The 24,428-nt window shown below is 43.2% G+C and overlaps 1 protein-coding gene across 1 annotated transcript; it reads left to right on the top strand.

Moving 5' to 3' along the window:
* The first annotated feature begins 875 nt into the window (after nt 1-875).
* LOC127209963 (cytochrome P450 4V2) lies at nt 876-24,097 on the top strand. The gene is made up of 11 exons (XM_051169612.1): nt 876-1,501; nt 5,751-5,863; nt 9,078-9,163; nt 10,283-10,473; nt 10,816-10,885; nt 13,253-13,379; nt 15,247-15,432; nt 21,470-21,572; nt 22,480-22,614; nt 22,710-22,889; nt 23,628-24,097. Exons 1-11 carry the CDS (start codon nt 1,288-1,290, stop codon nt 23,810-23,812), a joined length of 1,590 nt encoding a protein of 529 aa, XP_051025569.1. The 5' UTR covers nt 876-1,287; the 3' UTR covers nt 23,813-24,097.
* The last annotated feature ends 331 nt before the right edge of the window (nt 24,098-24,428 follow it).

The following is a 24,428-nucleotide window of genomic DNA, read 5'->3' as shown; positions in this document are numbered from 1 at the left end:
CATGCAGTCTCCGTCAGAAAATAACTGAAGAAAAGGGTAACCCAAGACATTCTTTGGATTTCTATTTTCTTGGTACTCTACCTGGTGTGCAGCGACGCCATTAGGGCACTATTAGTCCTGCCCATTGGTAAGGAGAATCCGGTGTAAAATAATGACTCACAGTGGTAGGGCTGGGCGCCTCCATGGGTGGTTAGAAAGCAGGGGCTGAGGGATGAGGGGGTGGGGTCTTCTTGTTGGTCTTTCCCTTCTTCAGTCTTAGCCATTTTGTTTATTTTGACTATGCGCCTTAGTTCTTGTTTCCAGCCCTCCTCATCTTCTTCCATCCTCTTCTGAAATGCCACCCCACCCCGCCCTACCCCCAACCCCGCCCTACCCCCCCACTCCCGCCGCAGCTCCCCGCTCCTTGCCCCGCCCTCCCACTTGTTCTCCCAAGTTCTAGCTTTCCTTAATCAGAGGATATTTGGGGGAAGTGCCTAGATTGCAATCTCCTTTAGGTCCAGTATCTCAGTTGACACTCATTGGCCATGTGCGCCCCCCCCCCGCCCCCAAATTCTAGGTCAAAGGGCAAGATGGTTGCAGTGCTTTGATCCTAAAGCAGAAGCCAGGGTACATCCCATCTCCCCAGGCAGCCAGCCATGCCCTAGGGCGGCAACTGATGCAGCTTGTGCAAGAGCTAGCGAATTTAGAATTTCCAAAGAGTGCGTTTCAACACCTTATTTGAATTTTCAAACAGACTGCTTATGAGACCCATAACACTTGCACAGACGGCAAGGGTGTTTAACAAAAGTCTAAACAACCCACATTAGCAGGCCTCAGTGTGTCCGGAACTGGTGATGTGAATTTCTAGTTTCTTCTCCATGCCGAAGCCATCGTCATCTTTCCACACTGAGAGCCTTCTAGTGCATTCGGAACTTCAGAGCTCAGTTGTTCCGGTCTTTTGCTTTCGTCTTGCCCTCTGGTGGCTGGCGCGTGTTACGCAGACTCCCTGCTGGCGCAGCATAACAAGTCCGCGGCGCTTTTCCTGCTAGCCACAGAAAGGTGCCCCGGGGGCCTGGATGCAGGGCCGGCTGCAGAGCTTTCCGCCTCCAGAGCAAGGAGATCGGAGAGGACCTGGCACGTCCTGGAATCCTCTCGCTAAACCTGGAAAATCCATCATCCCGGAGTTCTCTAACTCCCCTCCCGACCCGGGCGCTTGAACTCGAAGCAAGACCTCCCTCCGCAGCTCCCAGCAGCAGCTGATCCTCACACGCCCACTACTTGCAAGGAGGGCAGAGGGGCATCAGAGAGATGATCTGGCTGTGGTTAGGGCTGGTCGGGCGGAAGCTGTTGCTCTGGGGCGCAGCAAGCGCGGTCTCCGTGGCCGGCGCCACAATCCTACTCAACATCCTGCAGATGGTGGCGAGCTACGCGCGGAAATGGCTGCAGATGCGGCCTATCCCGTCGGTGACCCGCGCCTACCCCTTGGTGGGACACGCGCTGTTGATGAAGCCCAACAGCGCAGGTAAGGCTTTGTACAAGGAAGTCTGTGCTCTAACTCGAAGGCTGCTGGGCTTATTGTCAGTCTGGGAAGCCTATGAAGGGATTCTTTCCCACCATGCTATATTGGGGGTCCTCACATCCCTCAGACCAGCTTTCTAATTGGCTGCTAGGAGAAAGGAAATCTTTCACCCTCCCTAGAGAATAGATTCCCAGTTCTCCCAATTCCAGTTTCCACTCTGGTGCCTGCCAAATGACTTTGCGTCTCTCCCATCCTATAATGAACATAGAAAACATGCATGCATGTATATAACAGATTACAATATTTCTGTGTTGTTCTGTGGTTCCCCAATCTCAAAGTCTCTTTTCTCCTTCCTTCCTTTGCAAAGAGTTAAGGAGGAAGCCGCCTTGGGAAAGCTGCAAATACCCTCAAGCTTAATACTGTTCCTCTTTGTCTCTCAGTTAGAAAACAAAGAAAGGAGGCCAGATGTTCTTTGGCCCCAGACATTGTAGAACTTGATCAATATGCAGTTAAAATCCTCTTGGCCTTTGTATTTTGACCCTACCCTTCTGAGGAAGTTTCACAAGGCCACTTCAGCAGACTCTATCGCAGGGCCTTGAGGCAAATTTATAGGGCCAGTTCCAAACACCTTATTAATTAAAGAGTGATTTTTTTTAAAAAACTTGAAATAATCTTTTAAAACGATGTTTTACACACACACACAAAATACTTGTGTTCTATTGACATAAAGGATACCTAAGTCAGAAAGTTCTTAAAAGTAGTGGTATCAAGTTACAGTGCACTCACTCTTAAGGCTTAATGCCCGTGGCTGTGTAAGATGGGACACCTAGAACCGAGGAGCTATATCTGGAATGACACTTTTTACAAAGCCCTGTGTCGGAAGCTAATCTTGCTTCAGATTTTTAAATTATTAATAGTTGCATTGCAGGCTGGCCACCAACTTTAAATCTTCAGATCTTTCATTGTCACTTATGTGATCCCAGGCAGAAACCTACCCCAGCACAACAACCTGACAGGAATAAAAATGGGACATCACGGGGAACTGCACACCAAAATATTTTCTAGCTGACATCCAAGCAAAGTTGTTGTCACTTCACCGTCAGTAGGACTCATTGGAAACCCGGTCAGCACACTCGGGTGTGTTGGAACCATACTGATAAAACTCTTTCTGCTCAGTTGGCTCAGAGAAAGCTCCCCTCCCTTCCACTCTGAGGCTTGAGAGTATAGCTTAACAATTCCACTGTGAAAAATCATAGAAGACAAAAATCCAGACCTCAGGATGCCCACTGGAGCATGAAGGGTTATTTGTGTGGAAAGCTGGGTTCTCAGGACACCAACTGGTGTTTCTGCTTAGATCCAGGGGAGTCCCATCACGTTATGTAGAATGAGCGTCTGAAGACCTTGTAAGGCATTATAGTGTGTGTGTGTGTGTGTGTGTGTGTAGTTATTTAAATGTATCTTCTCAAAGGAGGGTAGTGTATAAATCTAATCAAAGAAAAACTCATCTTTATCATGGGCAGAATCACACCATGCTGAGTACAGAAACAACAATACAGAAAGCAAATTGGTGTCTCTGAAATTTTCATCAGTTACCTTGGTCCAGGCTTACCAGCCTTCAGACTTTACTGCTTAGGGAAGCCCTTGGCTTTCCCCACTTCCTTGTCCCCAGCTTTTTGTTAGGCACGCATTTCATTTTCTGTCGCTGCTGCCACCCCTGACGGTCTAAACTGTTCAAAGACTCCGAGAGTTCTAATTCATCTTACATAGTTTTTGCACATTTGTCTTAACATAAATGCATTATCATAATTTTTTATTTTTCCTGAGGAAGCATCGTGGGTGTGTGTGTGTGTGTGTGTGTGTGTGTGTGTGTGTGTGTGTGTGTGTGTGTGTGAACATTGAAACGTCCTTGAGGAACGAAGAGATCTGCAACCATGAAAAAAAAATCTCCTTGAGGTCTCAGTTCTTCGGGCACCTGCCTTCTTCCATTGTGGGTTTTCGTCCATGTCATCATCACACTTCTGCTAGCTCTTGTCATGACATCTCAGATGCCAGCAATTATATAACAAGGTGCACACAATTACCATGATGGTCCTATGTGTTTATATATTTTAGTTTTAGAGGCATTTGTTTATGAGCATAGTTCATCTGCTCATGGTCTTCATAATATGCCTGGTTGCTTTGATTGTAAAAACATGTATTTATCATTGTTTGTTTTATCGCACAAATTGGCTTCTGAAGCATTCTAAGTGTTTTAATTTTGTTTTATTTTATTTTACTTCTACAAGTTTTCCAGTAAACCCCTTTCAAATTTTAAAGGAAATGTCTTTTATAATATTTTCACAAATTATTTTTTTTCCTGTAATTTTATTTTCAGGCTTTTAGTCATTTACGGCTTTAAATTTTAGGTATTTTGATCTTTTCTCAATTTCCTCGTTTGAAATATAAATGTTTGAGATCAAAATTCTATTTGGGAGGGTCATGGCCTTAGAACCCCTCCAACCTTACCTTTAGAAAGTCTCATATTTTGGAGAAGTCTTTAGTGACTAAGACCACTTGAAAAGGAACTTTGAGCAGATGGACTTCCTTTAAGTCGTTCTCTTTGGAGTGACCCTGAATGAGGAAAAATGGCAACGTATAAAAGGTCAGCAAAAAAAAAAAAAAAAAAAAAAAAAAAAAAAGGTCAGCAAGTGCTGGGCTTGAGGATGAGAAAACTGTTGCTCAATTTTCAGTTATGAAACTGACTTATTTGGATAGTTGTTAAGAACTCTGAGTTAAGGGTTTTCTTGCCGTTCTTACTTATTTTGTTTATAGAGCTAACTATTGCAATTATTTTAGGATTACAGTGTAATTTACGCCAAATTTCTAGATCTCTAAGATGTATTCGTTTACAGCAAGTCCTTTAATTATCAATCAAGTATTTATTGAGGGCCTTTCTACTCGGCATTGAGCTCAGCAAAACTGGACCTATCAGAGCACACTATGGTACAACCTCTGACCTGAGTGGCACTGGGTTTTATGAGTCTGTGCCTTTATCCTGTGGCTAATGTGCAGATTCAGGCCTTGGTGACCTTGCTGTCAGTACTGCGTGTGGACTCCAGCTGGCTTCTAAACTCTTACAGTTTCCAGTCGGTTATGCTAAATAACCAACTTTGCCAGGAAGGCCCAACTTCTGCATCTGACTCCTTCAGACCGAAGTCCCCTTCTTCCCTTCACACCAGAATGCTTTGAAACTACAGCGCAAAATTTAAAAATATTTTAATACATACATACATACATACATACATACATATATACATACATACATATGCATTTAAATGTCTGTATCTATGTGAATGTATGACACGTATGTGCAGTTGCCTGTGCAGGCCAGAAAAGACTGTTAGATCCCCTGGGGCTAGATTTAAGGTGGTCCTGCTATCAGTGGTAGGAATTGACCCTGGGCCTTCTAGAAATGCAGTAAGTACTTTTACTTACTGAACCATCTCTCCAGCTACAACTTTTAAAAGCTTAAAACAATGTCTTAATTAAAATGTACTCATTTGTCTATCTTATATTTATTTATTGGGTCTATGTATGTGCACTCACGGGCACACATGCACACGATGCCACAGTGCATGTGCTGAGATCAAACAGCATCTACCTAGAGTCACCTCTTTCCTTCCACCATGTGGAGTCCAGGGATCAAACTCAGGTTGTTATGCATGACAGCAGACAGTTTTACTGGCTGAACCATCTTTACAGTTCTTTCCATGAAATTTCGGCCATACTATATGTACATACACACGTGCCCCCGCGCGCACACACATACACACACACACATGCACACACATATTTTAAATCTAAGAGATGTTTGAAGTCTCTATCTTTTTTTCCAAGTGTGATACAATGGTTCAGATGTCAAATTCTGGAGTCTTGGGACTAAGCCAGGTTCAACCATTTCCTAGGCCCGTGGCCTATAGCCTTGGTTTATTAAGAATGTACATTTGCCACAGCAAATCTTAATAATTATCTTATAACAATATATCATTGTTACATTCATTACATTTACAGACTTTAAAAAAAAAAAGCAACCTAATAGCTATAGGGATGTTGCCGAGCTCACAGGAGGGCACACCTCCCTCTCTAGCTTCCTTTAATGGTGATATATCACACGCCTTGTGTATCTGCTGAAAGGACATAATGGATATTTGTACAATTCAGTGAATAAATTCTTGTCTTGATTTGAGTTTGAAATGAAATATTTTTCTTCCAGAATTCTTTCAGCAGTTAATTCAGTACACGGAAGAATTCCGACACCTGCCCGTCATTAAGCTTTGGATTGGGCCGGTGCCCATGGTGGCCCTTTACAAGGCGGAGACTGTGGAGGTGAGTGTATATAGCATTAGAGTGGTTTGTCCGCTCTATAGGCTATGATGTAAAGAATTCTGCCAGGATACACCCTCCTCAAACGTCATTACATTCACTCCAAAGAGCGTTTCATTCGCAAGGCATTGTGCAGGCTGTGCAGTGATTTCTTGCTGCACTGTAGCTGCAATTCCCATGCCTCTGTGAATATCCTTATTAGGTCTCCATAGACTTGCTCTCCTTTGGAAAGAACTCTTCTGAGCAAGATTGTTGTTGTTTTGGGTTTTCAGTGTTTTGTTTCACACCGGAGTTGAAATCCAAGGCCACTGGGGGGACATGCAAATGCTCTTCTATAAGGTCTGTTTTTCCTGTTTTCTAATTTTGAGACACTGGCTTGCCCAGGGTGACCGTGACCTCATCTGATAGCTCCAGGCTACACTTGAACTTGTCTAGAGCTCTCCTGCCTCAGCCTCCTGAATAGCTAGTGCAGTGGCTCTGTACCAAGCCTGGTGTACCAGGCAGTTTTAAGAGGTCTACATTCATGACTAATACAATAAAGGTGCTTTCATTATACTTTTCGGGGTCTCATTATGGTACATATTATGGTACATTGACTAGTGTACTAAGCCTATGGAGCATAAAGGGAGGAAATTAAACCTTGATGTTGTTTGCTCACGAGTGAGCCTGGAAGTGGCACAGCTTTTTTGTTGTTGTTGTTTTGTTCTTTTTTAAAACTTTTTGTTTCTTACTGATACCTTCCCACAGTTAGGGACCTTAGGGAGGGAAGTCGAGGAATAAAGAAATCCTTTATTCCCTAGCTTCCATTAATGTATTTGAGTTTTGAATAATAAATGGGCCCATCAAATTATGGCTTGTCCTTGACAGTCCTATGGAGTGCCATGACAGACAGAAATGTCCGAAGTTGGCAAAATGAGATGAAAGTTTTAGGTACATCAGTAGGATGTCAACGGTTTTAATTTGTTTGGGGACCTCCATTTCCGAGAAAGCAGATAATCAGTTATCTAGAAATAGTTTCATGAGATGCATGAGTTTGTGTACTAACAAAGATAAAGTCTGAAAAAAGTATCAATGCAAAAATGAACAAACTTAAAAGAAACAAAGAGATGTACATGTGCATTAGGATAAAGACCAGGGTAGTTAACTCCTTTGGGGATGATGGGGCCCAATGATTGACAGTTGGTACAGGACTGGATGATTTGTTCAGCCTATATCTGTGATAACTTTAGCTTCTTGGTGAAACAAGAAATGGAAAGCAGTAGCCTGTTGGAGAAAAGGCACACGTGGGCATCAGCACGATGGTTTCCTTCTGCGAGGCGCCAGGCACTGCTGGATGCATCGAGTATGTTGAACTTGTTTAGAAGGAGACTTCAGTTAGTGGTGACAAGAAGTCTAAGACATGAACAAAAGAGGCTTGAAAGGAAAGTGGAAAGGCTTGAGGCTCACAGCGAGAATTGATTTGCAAACTGAAAGGTTAGTCAGGGAGTTGTCGGGAAGCAGAAAAGGCAGGCCGAGGTTGAGTGGTGGCTCCTGTAGGGTTTACAGGAAAGTGCCACGGTCAAGCATTACAGTGCTCTGCGGTGGCCCCTTTTGCCTGATTGTTGGCTCCATTTGATAAAATGGTCAGTGCATGAAAGATAGAATGTAAGTTTAAGGGGGAAAGGCATGTATGGAAAGTGATGCCATTGTGCATGGAGTCTTTATAGGAAGGAGGTGAAGAGAAATGTGTCCCCCAAACCCTGTAAATGTTATTTTCTGTTATTCTGAAGACTATAAAAGAAAGTGAAAGTTGACTTTGAGATATGGAAGGATGATGGTTTGGGTTCATGCCTGTTGAGTGAAAACTAGTGTTTGTTGGTTTGGGGCAAAAGATTTTTGTTTGGATGTATTGGGACGAAATCATCTAAAATGACTGAAGATAGGGTTAATTATCCAATGGCTACTGGAAGGAAAAGAGTGATTCGAGATAAGTAAATTGAGGCATAAATCTAATCATCAACAAGAAAGTGTGTTGTGGTTCCAAGGCTTGGGCTGATAGCTGTAATTGTTGTGCAATAGGAGAAGTTGTCATCCAAGGTAAATTTAAGTCAGTGTCCTCTTTCACAAAAGGATGAGACAGAACTGCACTGGGATTTTCCAAGCAAGATTGAAGCCAATTGATATTGCTTAAGAGCTGCTGAAGAGAACTTAACATTGTCTTTAATTTGGGGGGGGGGGGTCAGACTATTGTAATTGATGAGGTGTAATGAAGGAATTAGTGACAATATATCCAAGATAGCTGTCCATAAGGTGAAATGCATGTAAGTCTTGGGACATCTGGGTCAAATAGGGTGCACTGCCTTCTTTGCCCACCACTGGCAGATGTGAAGGTATTGGTCGTATTGAATGAGAACTTTGCACTGAAACTGAGGCATAGGTGTTTGAGTGTGTGCATTGAAAGGGTAAGTTTTTCTATATAAACAGTGTGTAAAGGAATAGCAAAACAAACAAGCAGATCTTTAAATCAATAACACTAACATGGTTATTTGGAGGTACCATGGCAGGGGAGGGAGTTTCAGGGAGCAATTGGATTAATATTGAGGACATTATTTTAAGCTTTTGTGGAGTTTGTCTGATTTACTTATTAATCAGGGTACACTGCAAGCTGTTAAGCCATAGTTTCTAAGTTTCCCTTGTAAAGGTTATTTTAAAAGGTGATTAAACAGACTTTCACAAAGCTTTTAAATTTGCATCAGCAGAGAAACATCATGCCTCCCCTTTATATCCAAGGTTGTCTGAAAACTATTGTGTTGCTGTTAAATTACCAGTATGACCTAATGATGTCTATTATTAGCCCTATAATTATTATTATGGCAGTATTTCCTAACCCGCTAGCAATCAATCAAGACACAGACACCTGTTATATTTTAAAATAGCCTACGGCAGGGCAGATATTAATCCCCTAAATTACTTCCCACGGTGGGGCAAGTATGAGATTCCTGCCCCAATCCCATGCCATCTGCTTCTAATAATTTCTATCAAGCTATCTCCCATCCATAATCCCAAATGCTTGCCAATTATCATCATCTGGGTCAAGTCTCCATCCACGCCGGCCATGTGCTTCTCCTCCACCTAACCCATCAAGGTGCAGCCTTCTTCCCCTCTCCTATCCTACTCCTTTTATAATTGTAGCTGTTCTGATATCTAAATCAATCTTTTTTTTTAATGTCTTCTTAAGGTCATTTTGACCAGTTCGAAGCAAATTGATAAATCATTTATGTACAAGTTCCTACAACCATGGCTGGGACTAGGACTTCTCACAAGGTAAGAGGATGAAAAGAAAAAAGAAAGAAAGAAAGAAATGAAAAGGAAAGGATATGGCTGCTCCAAGCTATGGTGGAGGAGAAAGCTTATTGCAGACAAAAGGGTGGGCTTAGGGTGAGACAGGTCCATGGGGAGAGTCCAGAGCCCTGAGCCTTGTGAGAGGAGGGAGGAGAAAGAAGCGGGAAGAGGGCCAGGGGCTGCGGCCAAGAGTGCAAAGGTACAAAAAGACACAGGTAATGAAAATGGTTGGATTGATTGTATAGGGAAGAGCCTCTGGCCTGAAGGCTTGAGCGATGCTGGGGGAACCTGGTGACCAGATCCACTTAGGCACCTCAGCCATTTGTTCCAGGGCTTGAGACATAACAGTAAGGCAGTGTCTGATATATATATATATTTTTTTTTTTTTTTTTTTTTTTTTTTTTTTTTGAAGACAACCATGCAGGTGTCTGGTAACTTCCAGCTACATTGACAGGCAGCCCCTAGGCAGGTATGCCTATAACCAGAAGTTGCGAGTTAACAGTGTGAAGAGCACTCTAAGAATTAGGAGGTCTGCCACAGAGTGAAAACGTGTGGCAGAGAGAAGCTTTGAAAAGCTAGTGGGAAAGCTGGGCAGGCCAAGATAAGTACATAAAGCAGCTTTGCTCTGGCACCTCAAAGTAAGCCTGTCCCAAGGGGGAGAGCTCAGCCAGGAAATGGCATATTTAGTATACTATTTTTCAGGACTCTCACAGTAGAAACTAAGGTCAAGTCGTGGAGCATGTGGGTGTCTAAAGAATAAACTTAGGGGAGGAACGGATTTTCAGACATTCCTCTTAGAAATTAACAAGATATCCTCAACGTGTTCTTCTTCTTCTTCTTTTTTTCTTCTTTTTAACAAAAGTCATTTTAACTATTAATATCACAGAACGAGGTCCAAATGTCCACACTGGCGGGGGGTGGGGTGGGGGAGGGGCGGGGCGGGGAGTTAGAATAAGCCTTCTCTTTCTCATTCTAGTGAGATCCCTGAGATGCTGTGGGCGAGGCTGTTTCAGAATTGCATTGACTGGGCTGGGTTTAGGGCCGCCATGCTCTGGTGGCTTTGACTCCTCTTTAATTTATAACGATGCCTTGTGCTTGCAGTACTGGGAACAAGTGGCGCTCCAGGAGGAAGATGCTGACGCCCACTTTCCATTTTACAATCCTGGAGGATTTCTTGGATGTCATGAACGAGCAAGCAAATATACTGGTTAAAAAGCTTGAAAGCCATGTCGGTCAAGAAGCATTTAACTGCTTTTTTCACATCACTCTTTGCGCGTTGGACATCATCTGTGGTAGGTCTGACTGATGCGCGCTGTCGAAAGTCAACGGCCTAAGTAGAAAATAAGATTCCACGGGTAGGACGAATGAGGGGAATTGATTGGAGGGGACTTGGGTCCTTCAGGGTGGTGTTATTGATGAGAGCTTACCCCCCAAGAAGTCCTACTCATTCCTAGGGGGATGGCCAGAGCAGCCACGTTGTCACCTTGCCTGGAAGGTCTAAGGGGAAGGATGACAGGAACCGGAAGTAGGAGATGCAGAAGGGGACAGAAGAGCAAACAGAAGAGAACAGAAGAGGATTCGGTGTCTCTCAGTGTCCCTTGTCACCCATGTTGCTTCTTACCTGTATTTTGCAGAAACAGCTATGGGAAAGAACATTGGAGCTCAAGGTAATGACGACTCTGAGTATGTCCGGTCAGTGTATAGGTAAGTGGTGCGGGGCGCCGGCAGGGATCTTTTAATTTTCTTTTTAAATTGTTATTGATTTGGGCTAATCACATCGATCTATGTAGTGCTTTCGCTGTGTTTGAAGTGAAATATCAAATTTTTAAAAATTGCCTCAGAACATAAGCATCAACTTTAGCAACAGGCAATTTGTTGTAAATGTAAATGATGGTGTATCTGAGTGCTATGTTAATTGAAAATCTCCCAACTGCATCTTGATACCAAATGACAAAAGCAAGATCGATTTTTTAAAAACCATAATAGCGTAGCAACTATTATAAGAAGAATGGTTCTCAACCTGTGGGTTTCGACCCCTTTGCGGGGAGGGGTCAAAGGATCCTTTTACAGGGGTTGCCTAGTGTGGGGATCAGGAATGAGCAGGGGTGAGGATGCGGAGGGGAGATGAGTGGTGACTGAGCCTGCGCAGAATCCCAGGAATCAGACTCTAGAGACCAGACTCAAGCTGCAGGTCTAGCTTCATTGTTCTGTTCCGTATTTAAAAAAAAAAAAAAAAAAAAAAAAAAAAAAGCCTTTAAAGGACTGCAGGGCCAATCAGACCATCCCGTACACCTCGAGCACCAATAGCAATCAATCAGGTTGGTATAGCTATAAAAAAAATGTGTGCGTGTAGCAGGGGGTGGCAGGGTGGGGATAGGATGGGGGCTGGGGACAGGACAGGAAGACAGCGAGGTCACCTCGGAAGCAGTCACCGTCCTAGCCTGGGATCCATTTGGAAGCTTCATCAGTCCCTAGTGGATCAACACTGTGTGCGGTGGGTCAGGATCTTTTGAGAAGTCTTAGGAGCTGCTGACGCCCTCACTCACCATTCTCCGTCGGCCTCCGAAAGGGCTTATCTCGACACTCACCACAGCCTAAGACCATCAGAGAATGCAGACATTTACATTATGATTCATAACAATAGGAAAAACTTACAGTTATGAAGTAGCAACAAAATAATTTTATAGTGGAGTCGCCACAACATGAGGAACAGTTCCAACTGGTCGCAGTGTTAGGAAGGTTGAGAGCCCCTGCTCTGGAAGAGCTTTACCCCAGGGGTAGCAGTGGTTACCACTGTTTAGTGTGTGCTTTTTTTTTCTACTGGGAGTTATTTTTTTTTTTTTTTTTTTGATACAATTTATTTTCTTATCTTCTGCATCGAGTGACTGCTGACTTTGCAGTGGAGGCAATCTTTCTTTTCTTTTCTTGACTTTGAAAGGGCTTGGAGTTATTCACCTAATTAGAGGTGGAGCTGGGATTTGATTTATACAATGTTAATTCATTCCTAAATTAATTTCATCTTAACAAATATTTACTGAACAGCTATCATCAGGTAGGCATCACCCCAGGTAGCTTTAACTAACACAAAGGAATAGCATAGGAGATGGGCATTGACTCAAGAAATAAAAATTTAGGGATTGTAGCAGTTGTTGACAGAGAAAAGATTGAGTTGTTATCAATCTGCAAAACGTGGATGTGTTCTAGAATGTAGTGTCCAGGAAAGGCCCCTTCAAAGAGCTGTCACTGGGGCTGTCCTAAAAAAGACAGAGCAGAACTCTGTCTGCCCTGTCACTCAGAATGAGAGGCAAGTGCTGGGAACAGCTTCTTGGTGGCTGGTTGCTGTTGAGTATGCAATGTCTTGTAAAAGACCACTTCTTTTTGTAAATCATTTTTTATTACTTTGTGTGCGTATGCCTACGTGTGAGGGTGCGTGTACCACGGCGCACATGCGGAAGCCAGAGAACAACGTGTAGGAGTTGGTTCTTCCCTTCTGATGTGTGTGTTCCGTGGTCAGAGCTCAAGTGGTCAGGCTGGCTAGCAGGTGCCTTTACCTGCTGAGCCATCTCACTGGCCCCAGAGTTTTTAACATCTTTAGAATAGTGACTGCCTTAAGTGTGTAGAGCTTAAAGAGAGGCAGATTCTATCTAAACCTTTGGTACAATCGTGCTAATGTTCCTGGGAAATTATGAGCTCGCACTATAGAAATAAAAGCACTGACCAGAGGGGGTCCATTTGCATGTTTCACAGTGGGCTTTTGGTTTGGTTTGGTTTGGTTTGGTTGTTTTGCTTTTTTTTTTTTAGTTTTTCAAGACAGGGTTTCTCTGTGTAGATCAGACTGGCCTGCCTCTACCTCCCTGAGTGCTGGGATTGCAGGCATCAAGCCCAGATCACAGAGGGTTTTTAATTTCTTTAATATATCCATTATTTGTTTCAGCTTCACAGTATTCGTCCATTATTTTTACCACTTAGCATTAAACATGGAGCTCTATTAGCTTTGAAGACTAATAGTCAGTGTCATTAATCAAGGCCCAGAGCCAAAGGGCAGGAGATAACATCCTATCTCGTTTATAGGATGAGTGATATGATACACAGAAGAATGAAGATGCCCTGGTTTTGGTTTGACCTTTGGTACCTTATGTTTAAAGAAGGACGGGAGCACAGAAGGAGCCTCAAGAGACTACATACCTTCACCAACAATGTAAGTAAGGGGTGTGTGTGTGTTAAACCAGACAAAGCATAGAATCAAGTGGAATTAAATGAATGCACAGTGTTGTGCAGCTATTACCAAATTTACACCCAGCTATAGGGCCACAGAGTAGACTATTTGTTCCACGAAAGTTAAATTGACTAGTAATGCAAAAATGATCAGTAGTACATACAAATTATATATTCAACTAGCATCAATGAACTATTTTCTGAGTGTCAAGTGCTGTACTCAGCACTGGAGATAGAGAAGGGAATTAAACAAACATGTTCCTTATCATATCAGAGAGTAGTCTAGGAGACCCAGTCATCCATAACAATAATTATAGAATGTTCTATGGACTTTGAGCACTTGCTAGCAAACAGGGCTCTGGATGAAATGGGGAAAGGTTAGAGATCCATGCAGGAGTGTTTTAGGAAGCCAGTTGTTCTCATGTGAAAAGACAACTAACCCAGCACATGCTATAATTTGGTGAAAATGAATTTGATAGTACTATTTTCTTTCCAAATTGAAAAATAAACAGGAGATAAGGTTTTTTGTTTTAAACATAGCATATTCATCTTTGGGTTGAAGACATGCTCATCAAAAAGGAAGGTTTAATTGAAAATACTCATCAAATTGCAATTTAAATGTGTTGAAGCATTCCCATTTAAACATACCCTTTCTTTGCTGTGATATTGCTTGAAATATAATGGGATTGCTTCTTTGTGATAAGGCAAAGCCACCAATGAATCATGGGGTTAAGTCAGTGGATGCTAAGTGAATGCGGTAATGCCTCGAGTTGCCACAAATATAGTCATCAGGTGGCAGGAGGAGAATAAGCAGGTCACATTTTATAATGACATTTCCCCTTAAAGGTCATGCATTAACATCAGTAAGAACAAGCAGTGGATTCCAGACTGCATAGACAATGCCATCCACTTTGAAAATATCAAAAAATATATACCCAGATATAACCTCTTCTGCAGTCCACAGAGAATAAAAGAAAATATGGTATTTTGCCCACAAATTTCTTGTGAAGCTACTCATTTAAGGAAGATGACTCAGTTATGCAACAGGAAAAAGAAAATATACATGAGCAGGGCAGGTGTATGGACTGCTTTTGTTGTTAATTCAGATGTATCTAATGACCATTCTAGAAAGCTTGCCAGTGTTCTTGATCTGAGGAGAAAATCCATACACAAAGGCAGACTCTGCTAAGTGGATGGTGGGGAAACATTGTGGTTGTAGGGAAATATAATGCATGCCATGTGATAAGTGAAAGGGGGACATGGGAAGGAAAGACAGGCACATGCAGACTGCTAGGGACAAGAGTAGGCACGAGCAGGGAACATCATGTCTTGTGCAGCTATCACCTGAGACCTGGGCATGTCTAGGGATGCAGTCACAGGAGCACTCAACGGCAGAGCATTCTGGGTGCATGGAGAGCAAACCTGAATGGTGGACAGGAATCAGCTACTGGTTCATTAACTTGCTATTTTCTTTCCCTACAACTTGAGGTAATCGGCAAGAGTGATCCGGAATTAGTATACTCTGTATCCCATGTGCACTTTTCCTCATTAGTTCCCTCACATCTCTGGGGCATGTCTTGTAGACACCAACTCTATTCCCATGTTAGAAAGATTGCAAAAATAGTACTTGAAAATTATGTTTGTCCTATTTGTATTTCATAGTTTCACCACATGATACCCTCAGCGATGCTTCCTTATCACAAGGGCCTAAGTTGTCACGGAAACACAAAGAACAGAAAAAGTCAGGAAAAAAATAATAAGTTAAAGAAGCCAACATGTTTTCATAGGAAAATGTACCATTAAGCCTCACCAAATGTCCAAATTTTGTATTCAACATTCAACTCTTACAGGTCATTGCTGAACGGGCCAATGAAATGAAGGCCGAGGAAGACTGCACGGGTGCTGGCAGGGGTCCTGGTCCCTCCAAAAGTAAACGCAAGGCTTTTCTTGACTTGCTTTTGAGTGTGACTGATGAGGAAGGAAACAAATTAAGCCATGAAGACATCCGAGAGGAAGTTGACACTTTCATGTTTGAGGTAATTTTTGTTGCCTGGTAACTTCTTAATGCATCACACAGCTCGGGATGTGCTGTGGTGGAAACAGCTGCTTCACACACATAAGAACTAGCTTCCATTCCCAACACCACCACAACAAACAAGGAAAAAGAGGAAGTGCTGGGGAGATGGCTCAGCAACTAAGAGCCCTGGCTGCTCTTCTAGATGACCTGGGTTCAAGTTCCAGGACCCACATGGCAGTTCGCACCTGTCTATAACTCCACTTCCAGGGGATATGGTACCCTCATACAGACACACATGCAGGCAAAACACCAATGCAAATAAAAATATATCTTACAAAACCCCCAAAATACCTCCACAGAAATGAGACCATGAAGACAGCTCAGCAAGTGACAGTGTTTGCTGCCAAGCTTGACCTGAGTTGGATCTGTGGAACCAACACGGTGGAAGGGAGAACTCTAACTCCCACAGGTCATGCTTTGACCACCACACGTGTGCCATCACACACACACACACACACACACACACACACACACACACACACACACACACACACCAGGGGGGAAGAAAGAGAGAGAGAGGGAGGGAGGGAGGAGGGAGAAATATAATTTTAAACATCTCCAATTTCATCCAGGCGTGGTGGTGCACGCCTTTAATCCCAGCACTCAGGAGGCAGAGGCAGGTGGATCATGGTGAGTTAGAGGCTAGCCTGGTCTACAAAGTAAGTCCAGGACAGCCAAGGCTACACAGAAACCCTGTCTCATAGAACAAAACAAAACAAAACAAAAACCCAACCATCTCCAGTTTCAATGGTCATTGGAATCACTGGCATAAATTAAAAAAAAAAAAAAGCCAAATGCTAAAGTAGTATAGTATAACTATAAAAATTTAATATGATTAGGAATTATGAAATTTAGGAACAGGATGATGATACACACATTATTTTTTATTTAAAAAATTTAAGGTTCCCCAGACTTCTCCTAAGAAGACAGAAAGCCTGACGTTGTCCCAGTTCCTAATATTGTATCATTTTTTTCCTCAACTTCCCTAAACAGATTCATTTAAAGTCTGGCGCTTATCTACTGTTATGAGGTTGCTTTACAGAAAGAGACTCTACCAGCTTGCGATTCTAATGAGATTTGTTGAATTTTAATATTTCTTAAAAATACTTTTTGTCAATATACTTTAAGTATTATAGGACTATTACAGGGAGTAGAGTTTTCTATCGGTGGATTGCAAACTTAAGGTTTCAGAAGGTCCTATGACATAGGAAGGGAAGTGCACATGCGCTTCCAGAAGGTCCTTGTGTGTTGAGCTTTGCCTTGCACTGGCTACTCTGTCTGCAACCATCTGGGTGGACTGCTCAGGCCACTGATTTCATTTAAAGTTCTTGTTTCATTTTTAACAGCTAACGAACCATTGTTTATGGCTCTATAGTCCAATGTGATATCTTGATACATGTAAACATTCGGGAATGTGCATATCATGTTAACTAACGTGTGCCCATCCCCTTCACATACCTACCCAATTCTGGAGTAAAAACACTCAAAACGTACTTTCCCCTGGCCCATGTTTGAGTGCTCTGTCTGCATGTACATCTGCAGGCCAGAATTAGGCGTCAGATCCCTTTGTGGATGGTCATGAGCCACCACATGGTTGCTAGGAATTGAACTCAGGACCTCTGGAAAAGTAGCCAGTGCTTTGAACTGCTGAGCCATCTCTCCAGCCCCCCCCCCCAAATTACTCTTTGAGAGTATACAATACATTGTAATTAATCACAGCCACCAAGCTGTGCTATAGAGCATGACAATTCATTGCTCACACCTGAAACGTCGTGCTTTTGTGTATCTACTTCACTTTCTTCCCAGCCACCAGCTGCCTTCTGGTAACTGCCATTCTGCATGCCTGTGAGTTAAACTATTTTCAGTATCTACATGTTGGTGAAATCATGTATTATTTTTCTTTCTATCTTAGCTGATTTTACTTCCCATAACGGCCCCTAGTTTCATCCGTGTTATTACCACAAATAGTAGGACTTCCTAGATTTTAGAGAAAGAATGTACCATTTTACTATACATGTCCTACTGTATTTTAAAAACACAGTCACCTGTTGATAAATGTCCCTGTTGTGCAATCTACATAGTCAGTGCAGTTCTTATCAAGATCCCAGTGACTTTATGAGATCATAAAAGGCACTGTAAAACCAATCCTGGGCAAAAAAGAATTAAGAAATCATATTGATTACTTTAAAAACACACCAAAAAAACTATAGTAACAAAAACAATATGGTTATGGCATAAAAAAATATATATAGAGAGAGAGCAATGGGATAGGCTAGAGATACAGAAAAAATAATTATGCATTCATAGTCAGTGGGTATTGGACAAAGATGCTGAGAGCATACAGTGGGAAGAATCTACATTAGATGGTGTCCAGATAATTAAATAGCCACCTGCAGCAGAATAAAAATTCATCCTACCCCTTTACACAAGCATTATCTCCAAATGGATTACAGATGTACCTGTAAGACATGAAACTGTAAAACTAATAAGAACAAATACGGGGGAAACTCCCTAATTACGGGTCTAGGAACGGATTTCTTGAAGATGACCCCACCAAAAAAAACAAACAAACAAACAAAAAAAACATAGACAACAAAAGCAACAATATACAAATGGGACCACCTCATCTATGTATCTCTTCAGAAGGGTTTTTCCATAGAAGAGCACAGTCGTATGAAGGGCCTGGGTCTGTGCCAATGAACTAAATAAAACACCTCCAACCATGCCAGCTCCAACTGGTCTCCCTGTGTGGTAAAGAGGGACATAGACGGAATCAGTGGTTTTTAAGTTTCCTTTGTGGGCCAGAGACAGGGAAGCTCGGGGGTAGGTTGTCTGGTATGCGTAAGGCTATGTCTTGCTCAATCCTCAACAAAACAGCCGTCTTACCTATCTTGCATGAATTACTTTCTGTTGCTGTGAAAAATGCCATGACCGAGAGCAATGTGTGGAAGAGTTTATTTTGCCTTACGGCTCCAGGGGGCTACAGTCCATCATGGACAAGAAGGCACGGCAGCAGAGAGGTGGTGCCAGAAGGCGGCTGGTCACGCTTTATCACGCAGGTAGCTGAGAGGGTGAAACACAAGTAGGGAGAAGCCAAAGACCTCAAAGCTTGTCACAGAAATGTCCTTCCTCCTGCATGGCTCCACATCCTAAATGTCCTATAACCTCCCTAAAGATTCCCACCAACCAGGCACCAAGTGTTCAAAGACTTGAGCCTGTGGGACTCACTTCTAACTCAAACTATTACCATTCAGCCTGTTTGTCCAACAGTCCCATGGCCATCTCATGAGGAAAAATGTTTTTATTCCAACAGAAAAATCCCATAGTCTTCATTGGTCTTTCTGTTCCAAAGTCCGAAATCTAAAGCTTCTGCTGGGACTCAAGGCAATCTCTTAATGGTGACCAGTGTGAAACCAAAACACTGATTACATATGTTCAGCATACAATAGCATAGAATATGCGATTCTGTTCCAAAATGGAGGCATGGGGGCATAGCCATGAAACACTGGACCAAAGCAAGATCAAAGCACAACAGGCCAAATACCAAATCCTGCAGCTCCATGTCAGCTTGAGCTTCAAGGGGCTTAGATGGTTCAAGCAGCTTCCTGCACCACACCCTCCTTGCCATAATGGATGTCTGGTCTGGAACCACAGTCAAAACAAACTCTTGCAGTTGCTTTTGATCATGGTACTTTATCACAGCAGCAAAAGGTAACTAATACATACTTTTCTAAAAAGAAAATCTTTGAAAAGACATCTTGAGCAGAAAATAGACATGTATGTTACTTGAGAGAGAGAGAGAGAGAGAGAGAGAGAGAGAGAGAGAGAGAGAGAGAGAGAGAGAGAGAGAGAGAGAGAGATGTTAAGTGTGAGGGTTCTGGGGGTATTTGCAATGCACTGGAAGTGCGGCCTCAAGCTCTTCATCTACCTTTTGTGGGCCACTTTCCTCTCAGTGAGTGTGATTGAACCAGGGGCCCTATGCTTAATAAATGAGTGGTCTCCACTGGGCTGTAGCCCCAGCTGTTCTGTTGCTCTGAAGAGACACCATGACCACAGCAGCTCTTATAAAGGAAAGCACTTAGCTAGGGCTGGCTTACAGTTTGTCTCAGGTTTACTCCATTGCCTCATGGCAGGGCACATTGAGGCACACAGTCAGACACGGTACCCGAGAAGTAGTTGAGAGTTCTGCATCCAGATCTGAGATAACAGGAAGAGAGACACTGGCTTGGGCTTTTGAAACCCCAAAGCCCACCTTCAGTGTCACACTACCTCCAACAAGGCCACACCTACTCCAACAAGGTCACATCTCCTAATCTCTCTCAAGTAGTCCACCCGTTCATGAACAAGCATTTAAATATATGAGCCTATGAGGGCCATTCTTATTCAAACCACCACAGGCTCTATTCTTATTTTATTAGCACAGACTTTGTGGAGTAGCTATGAAGAGTAGATCATTAAAGCACATCAACAATCAAAAAGCCATATAAGAGCAATGCAACAAATACATATCATTAGCATTTCACACCAGGCACTGAGACGCTACATCTCTACTTTGCCCAAGTTCTCACACAGCAACATATATATACATATGTACCCATATACACAGTACATATGTACATGTGTGTATTGTAAACCTACGTATCTAGTTCCCACCAATAACCATTCTTTCCCTCTTATAAACACAGCCAGGCTAATCTCATTCCTGCAGCTCTAGCATGTTTTGAAGTCTTGATATTGTCCCTTGTGACACCTCATAGGAGGCCTGCCATGTTCGATATCACTGCTGCGACTCCTCCAAGGGCCAGATGTGGGCTGTTAACTCCAGGATTTCATGCCCTAGGTTCCAGCTGTTAAGTGATTCAGCCATTACAGTGCTTCTGGCAAATATTTTTACTTCAGCCATAGGAAGCTCAGGAGACCTCTTCTCCCATATACTCAAATGAGGCTTTAATCCATGTATTCAAAAGAAGCCATTGAGTAATTAGGACTACAGCCTTACCTTGCATAGACCAATGATTTGCAGATGGCTGAGCAACAGCATGTGGATCATGTCTGTAGCCAGAATCACTTTGTAAAGGACTTCAGGTGTATAGAAAGACCCCAGAGAGATGAGAGGTGGAGAGAGACGAATGCCTGAAGTATGGAGTGGGTAGAGCCCCAGGATGTCACAGGGCGGGGGGTGACTTGACTCTTACCACAGACCACACCAGAGTTTCACAGCAGAGTGGTGCAGGCCCTCCTACTTTGTCATCAAGCCTAGTGCTCATGTCCAATATTCACTTCCTTGGGAAGTTATGTGATTTTTAAAGAAATCTCTAAAATATGAATGATAGTAATGAATATTTCCTTCAGCTATGGAGATTAAGTTCTACAAAATATTTAGCATTTCTAGAGGCTAGCCAAGTATTATCTTCAGCTGGAGAAGGTGCTCAGAGCCTCACAGATAATCCTTCATGTTCAGTACCAGCAGAGGAAGCCTACGAAAGCAAGAACTTGAGGCAGAGCTTTGAAGCAGAAACCATAGCCGAATGCTGCTCGCTGGCTTGCTTCTCCTGATGCTGAGCTACCTTTCTTGTATAGTCCCCGCCCACTTGGCTAGGGATGATACAGCACAGAGCAGGCTGGGCCCTCCTACATCAATCACTCATCAAGTAAAGGGCCCCACAGATGTACTTGCAGGCCAATCTGACAGAGACAATTTCTCAATTGAGTCTTTCTCTGCCGGGGTGTGTCCAGTTGACAATGAAAACTAACCAGAACAGCAATCCTCCTGCCTCAGCCTCCTCCCAAGGGCTGGGATTACAGTAGTGTGCCACTCCTGTCCAGCTAAGAGACTTTTCGAGTGTGTTTGTCTCTGACTGAGGTTAACAGCTGCAATGAGTGATTTAGGCACTGCAGTCATACCGCAGCTGTGACATTCAGAGGGCGTTCTGTTCCTTTCGCATGTGCGTCCCAACAGAATTGTGCTTTTAAACATCTCTCTCTTCTATTTACAGGGTCACGATACAACTGCAGCTGCCATAAACTGGTCCTTGTACCTGTTGGGTTGTTATCCTGAAGTCCAGCGAAAAGTGGACAAGGAGCTGGATGAAGTCTTTGGTACATGGGGCGCCTTTGTTTGCACTGTTGGGGCCTCTGAGACCACAGAAACAATGTTCGTCCTTGATCCCTAAGGATGCCATCATCATAAACAGAAAGCTTCTGGTGTAGACTCTTGTCTGTCTGTCCCTGGCTCCTTGACAAGGCCTAGTGAATTTCCTAGCAGGCATTTGACAGATGTCCTGACACATGTCTATCCCAGAGTGGAAGCTAAGGATACATAGATCAATGGGACCATTCACAACGGTCCTAATGCTTAATAGGTGAAGCAGGCACATGTAACTTACAGCTTAGTGTCTTGGCCTGTGCCTTTGAGCAATGCCAAGAAGATGCCGTGTGGGAGCACAGGACACAGGTGCAGCTGGTTATGAGGGGAAAGGGAGAGTCCTTCCATGTGACTGTGTCTACATAATGACAGTGATGGTGGATGATGTGGCACGAAGGTTTGTTTCTACAATATGATAAGTGCTACCATCTCTAAAGTATTTTCCACATCCCAGAGGAAACCTGTACTGCTAATACAACCACTCATCTTTCTTCCCCTTACCACTGCCCCGCCCACTGCTCCACCCACTGCCCCGCCCCTGACCAGCACTCACCATCTTACTGTCTCTATAAATGGAATCATATAGGACCTTTGTCTTTGTAATGGGACTTTATTAGCATATTAAATATATTTATTAACATATTAAATAAGTTTAAGATCACTGGAGGTGGTCTTAGCTTATCTGGTTTCTTTGACTTAGCACAGTGCTTCATTTTCTTTGATTATCCATGATATTAGAAATTCTGCTTTGCTCATGGACACTGGATGTTCTGTGTTGTGGTCCTGCATTGCCCTTTGATGTCTCATCTCTCTAAGCCCAGGTAGTGCTTTGTTTTCATTTTACATATTTACTTTAACCAGGAAGATCCCATCGCCCCGTCACCCTGGAAGACCTGAAGAAGCTTAAATATCTGGATTGTGTCATTAAAGAGACTCTTCGCATTTTCCCATCTGTCCCTTTATTTGCCCGGAGTCTTACAGAAGACTGTGAAATGGGTGAGTGTTCTTTAATGAGAGCGTGGGGGAGCAAGGGTTCTATGTCTGATGTCTAACTGGCTCCAGTGTCCTGACACATTGCTCACTGTTGACAGCCGGTTACAGAATCGCCAAAGGCACCGAAGCAGTCATCATTCCTTATGCCTTGCACCGGGACCCCAGATATTTCCCAGATCCCGAGGAATTCCAGCCGGAGCGGTTCTTTCCCAAGAATTCCCAAGGACGCCACCCCTATGCCTACGTGCCCTTTTCTGCTGGGCCTAGAAACTGTATTGGTTTGTATCCACTCAAGTAGGTTTCACCTTTCAAGCCCAGGTGATAGATTTCCTGCAAGAATCTCTGTGACGTACCATGTGACCATTACTCATAGGCAACAGACCAGAAAGGGCTCTATTTTCTTCCCCTTTAAACTGTAGTTTTAAAGTGTCATGTTAGGGCCTAGGAAGGCAGCTCAGTTGGTACGTGCAAGCGTGAGGACTCAAGCGTGTCCCTACACGGCATCTAAAGCTGGGTGTTGTGTGCACATGTAATCCCACTGGTGGGGCAGCAGAAAGCTGATCTCTGTGGGACAGAATACAGAATAGATGGCTTAAACTGATAGAAGCTAAGACTCTCACCGACCAGCAGTGTCAGTATGTCTTCCAAGGTTTCTCTTTTCTGGTTTATGTGTGGCAGCTTTCTTTTTGTGTCGGGGAGCTGGCAGACAAGACTTGGTCTTTTCTCTGTGTGTGCTCGTGTGTAAAACATCACTGTCTTGGCTTCTACAGAGACCCACCTTAATGACACCACTTAACTCATTTAAACCTAATCCTGCTATGTTAATCTTAAGGTCCCATCTTATTTAAAGATCCTATCTCTAAATACAGTGAAAACGCTTTGGTTTTAGCCGCCCTCTCAGGGTCTTAGCTCTCCTCTGGCCTAGCTGAAGTGACTAATGGTTGTGCTGCAGCTTCTGGGTCTTGCATTTCAGCTGTGTCTGTAATTCAAGTGACGATACTTACCTTTGCTTAAAGGTCAGAGGTTCGCTGTGATGGAGGAGAAGACCATCCTTGCCTGTCTCCTGAGGCACTTTTGGGTAGAATCCAACCAGAAGAGAGAAGACCTCGGCCTGTCTGGAGATTTGATTCTTAGGCCAAATAATGGCATCTGGATCAAGCTGAAGAGGAGACACGAAGAGGAACCCCAGCTCAGTCCTTGAGCTGTGACCTCACCATGACGAAGGTCATTCCATAAGAAACATGGCATTTGCAACTTGTAGATTATCGGATGAAAATGCTGAATCCTCAGACTTGATTATCTTTTCTTGTTCTCACTGACCTTGGGACCCAGTCTATCACTGAGAGTTTCTGTATGTTTATTACCAACACAGTTGCCTTCTCTTTGTCTCAAAAAAGGCACCCTTAGCTACCTGAGTTAGCACCCAAATAAACATGTAGCAACAGTTACAACAGGGGGGTCATCAACCTGTTCAACTTCATTTATTTATTATAATTAATTCACATTACATCCTGATTGTTATCCCCTCACTCCTATCTCCCAGTTCCCACCCTCCCTCCCCCTTCCACCCTATACCCCTCCCCTAGATCTCTGACTGGAGGGGGTGGCTGGCTCCTCCCCACACTGCCTGATCACAGTCTATCAGGTCCCATCAGGGTAGCCTGCATCCCCTTCCTCATTTGGTAGACGCAAAAGACACAATTTAAATGAAATCTTAGAATTAAGAAAATGTGTTTCCTTGGAAATTCATATATCATTTGAAAATGGTGGGTAATTAGGTTCTTTGGCATAAAGGGCTTAAGTGTTCATGATGCCAT

The sequence above is a fragment of the Acomys russatus genome, chromosome 27, assembly GCF_903995435.1.
Source record: "Acomys russatus chromosome 27, mAcoRus1.1, whole genome shotgun sequence".
NCBI classification, from domain to species: domain Eukaryota; kingdom Metazoa; phylum Chordata; class Mammalia; order Rodentia; family Muridae; genus Acomys; species Acomys russatus.
This window is presented reverse-complemented; position numbering and strand designations above follow the sequence as displayed.

Coding starts and splice junctions, on each gene's coding strand:
- LOC127209963 (XM_051169612.1), top strand. CDS start 1,288: ATGATCTGGCTGTGGTTAGGGCTGGTCGGGCGGAAGCTGTTGCTCTGG. Junction 9,164..10,282: donor GGACTAGGACTTCTCACAAG/GTAAGAGGATGA, acceptor TTGTGCTTGCAG/TACTGGGAACAAGTGGCGCT. Junction 22,890..23,627: donor TGGGCCTAGAAACTGTATTG/GTTTGTATCCAC, acceptor CTTTGCTTAAAG/GTCAGAGGTTCGCTGTGATG.